This window comes from Triticum aestivum, chromosome 3D (genome assembly GCF_018294505.1).
Source record: "Triticum aestivum cultivar Chinese Spring chromosome 3D, IWGSC CS RefSeq v2.1, whole genome shotgun sequence".
NCBI classification, from domain to species: Eukaryota; Viridiplantae; Streptophyta; class Magnoliopsida; order Poales; family Poaceae; genus Triticum; species Triticum aestivum.
The window spans coordinates 53,902,577-53,906,307 of NC_057802.1; the positions used below are offsets into that span (position 1 = coordinate 53,902,577).

A 3,731-nucleotide genomic window follows, 5' to 3' on the forward strand; every position below is an offset into this window, starting at 1 on the left:
GATGTCCCTTTGAACATGAGATGCGGATCGTTTGTATTTACTGAATAGGTTCTGCTCCTGCCATTTACCTAACAAATGATTCAAGTTCCCCAGTTGCATCTAATTTTTTTAAGTAAAGATGTCAGATGTTAAGTTACTCACAGGGAATACAAATCTGCATCTCAAGCTCAAAGGTGCGGCACACAAGATTTCGTTCACTCATAGTCACACAATTTTTACAGAATTCATACAAACAATTGGTCGAATGGCACGCTCATTGAACGAGGCATTATCAAACACAATCATAAGCACAGAAGAAACTCACCTACATCTATCTCTGTGAACCAGCAAAGACATCCAAAATCCCACAACAATTCCAACATATTGCCCAATGCCATGCAGCAGCCATAAAATCCCAGTCACACATATGCAGATCCACAATTGTAATTAGCGTTCATGATCCAGGGGTCAGTGGAGAAACATCCCTGTCACATACTTCCGGAGTAGTCATTAGAGTAAATCAGTAAATCTCTTTGAATTAATTGCATACATACCTGGCCTTCGTCTCTGATTGATGCGCAGGATGCACCTTGGCTGTGTCCCGGACCACCACCTCCTCGCTCTTCACCTCTGGTCCACGGACGGCCTCAACGCCAAGGAGTTCGCGCTGCTCCGCTCCATCGTGGCCGCGCGCGCGCCCAGCAGGCTGCTTGTGGTCGGCCTCTCGCCGCAGCTCCTCGCGCTCGCCGCGGTCAACTCCGGGCAGGGCGCTGCCACCGCCTCCGACAGCGCCGAGGACGCGCGGGGCGTGCTCGTTGGGCGTGGCCCCAGCAGCTCGGCGGCCGTCCATGTTTCAAGGTACCCTGACCCGGCCGGGGAGGCGTGGGCAATGCTGCGGCGCGCGAGGTCGAGCCCGGTGTGCCGGCGCCCGACGGGGACGGTGCGCAAGTTGGGCTGCCGGCTGGTGCTGACCTCCTTGCCGCGGGAGGTGCTCGACGCGAGGTGGGACGTGGTCGTCGTCGACGGGCCGAGCGGGGCAGGTCCCGGGGAGCCGGGGAGGATGGGTGCCATATACACCACGGCCGCGCGCGTGACGGGGGGCGAAGCGGTGGACGTGACGGTGCACGAGATGAACCGGACGAAGGGAAGATCTGACGCCACCGCCAATATTCTCCACCCAGCGGCGCCATGGATGCCGACCGACGAGCGCCTCATCGCGGCTGCTGGCCGACGAGGACAGGGGAGCTCAGGTGCTGGGATGGAGACGCACCTACAGGGGGGCCGGGGACGCCGGAGGCGGAGGAGAGGCCGAGAGGGCCAGAGGCGGAGGGGAGAGCCGGACGGCCGACGAGTTCGCCAACGAGAGCCCCGCCGGAGCCGTCCCCCCTTCGACCTTCTCTGCTCGGCGGCGCAGCTCACGCGCGTATCCATGATGGCGTCCACGATGTTCGATCGGCATGGTTCAGCGGTCTCTCAGATCTCGCTACTTATAGGTGTGCCACTCCTATCCCGATGGCTACGGAGGTGACGGAGTCTCCGAAACGTTTTAAGGAAATTTTAGCGAGAAGTTTGGGCATGTAAAACATATGGTACCACTTCGTGTATATGTTTTTAATTCAAAATGAAAGCGTAAACTTATGGGAAGAAGCGTATTGTGACGGTGAACTCGACAAAGTCAATCCGTGCTTTATTATTAAATAATTAGGGAAGAATTATTATTATATTATACTAATACAAATGCCCGTGCGTTGCAAAGGGCGAAAAAAGTTTGAACATACTCCACGTGGCATTGCACAACACTTCTTATACCCTAATGGCATTTGTCGGGGCCTAATTCAGATCCACGGTCTCATCCCATGAAAGAGTAGTTGTGCATGAAACAATCTTTCAGGCTAATTTTTTTTCCTTTTCAAAAAAAACACCCTTTTTAAGGGAGTAAATTGCAGAAAACCACCAGTTTGAGGGCTAGGTTAGCAGAAATCACTACGTTACAGTTTCTTGGCAAAAAACACCAACTCTCTCGTAAACAATTTGCAAATACCACTAATCGGCGGATCGGGCACCGATAAGTGGATTTATGACAGGTGGGGCGCGGTTTTGTGACACCCAAAATTTTATTTGGCTTTTTCAAAACTTTTCCTTGTTTTGAGGGAGGTGATTTGAACTTTTCTTCTAAAAGAACTCTCCCTCTCAACATATTTTCTTTTATGACTAGTGCTTCATTTTTGGATTCACTCAAAACTTGATTTTGGTCTTGGAGGTTTTCCTCTTTATTTTGGACTCAAACCAAAATGTTTTTCTCTTGGAAAAATGCCTTTTGAAAATTTCTTTGAAAAAGGCCCTATAGCTTTTGGAATGATCCTTTGCCACTTTCAAAAATTCCTCTTGCCATGACCCAAGGGTAAATTCCCTCCCTTAAACCTCTCCTCACCTTTGGATCATGATTTGCATCAAATCCAGCAAGTTGAACCTCCCCATATGTTTATTTTCCATTTAAATCTCATCAAAACAATTTCTGCCTTCTACTTTGATCCTTGGAGGTTTTCAAAGGAGCTACCATTTCTGTTTTGATTTTTGCCCCCAAACCAATTGCCCTTCCTAGTCCTTTGAACCCTCAACCAAGATCCATGAAGATCCACTGGTCTTCAGTTCAAATTTTTCAAACTATACTTGCTGCAAGTTTGGACCAGATTTGCCAAATTTGATGAAATTCATTCAAATCCTTCTCCAAAAATTCTGAGAAAAATCAGGCAGCCTCTGGGTGCATTGAGAGGTCACCTCACCAAGTCCCAGCCCCAAGAAAATTTTTCTTCATGCCAAATCATTCTGTCAAACACCTGCAGAGCATTGTCAATGTCAAGTTCAGAGATTCAGAAATGCAGTTCAGTGATCTACTGTCGTTTTCTTCAGAAACTGTTGTCGATCTCGACAGTGCCGCGTTGGCGCCTTGCTCCCCGTCCCCTCCCCCTTGTCCCTGCACCGCACAAGCGCCTGGACGTTTGCGGACGTCGGCGACGTGCTGGAGGAGGTGCGCACCCCGTGACCGACGCCAGCGGCGGCTTTGCGGCCGCCAGAGAGAGGCGCGGCGCAGACGGCGCCACCCAGCGCCGCCCAAGCCACCGGAGATCGCCGCGTGGCCACCCACTCCCCAGAACGCGCTGCCACTCTCGTCGTGAACCGCTGGGCGCGGAGCGCGCTCTCTGCCGCCGTCGTGCCCGTGCGGCCACCCCACCATGGACCAGCGCCATTACGCCAAGCCCGACCCAGTTTAGCAGTGGAACGGCACCAGTAAACCTCCCTGATGCTGCCTGGCCACTCAAACCCCCTGCTCAACCACTGCCTCGCCGTAATCGCTCGCCGGAGATTTCCCGTTCACGGCCGCCCCCTCGATCCGCCTATAAATAGAGGCCCCGAGCTTCAACTCGAACCCACACCACCTCTGCACTCCACCTAGACCACACCAAGCCACTGGAAGAGCCCCGAGGGAGCCTTCTTCCCCGACTCCGGCCGCCGCGACCCGCCACGGGATCCAGCTCGATTCGCTCCCGTGCGTGCACCTCTGCCTCCCATCTCTTGCCAGTAGCTCTCTAGTGCATCCCTCCTTCTGACCTGCGCTTCAATTCGAAGTTTGCAGCACCCACCGGAGTTCTCCACCATCACCCGAGCCGCCGTCCGCCGGAGAAAGTGTCGCTGTCGACGTGGTGCTCTCCGTCGGTCGAGTCCACCACCCACCAACGCGGAAGGACACGCTG

The 3,731-nt window shown here is 53.2% G+C and overlaps 1 protein-coding gene across 1 annotated transcript; it reads left to right on the forward strand.

The window, feature by feature from the left end:
- The first annotated feature begins 201 nt into the window (after nt 1-201).
- Nucleotides 202-1,507, forward strand: LOC123076139 (probable methyltransferase At1g27930). Its single transcript, XM_044498540.1, has one exon. The coding sequence runs from the start codon at nt 554-556 to the stop codon at nt 1,505-1,507; it is 954 nt and encodes a 317-aa protein (XP_044354475.1). The 5' UTR covers nt 202-553.
- Nucleotides 1,508-3,731: the final 2,224 nt, after the last annotated feature.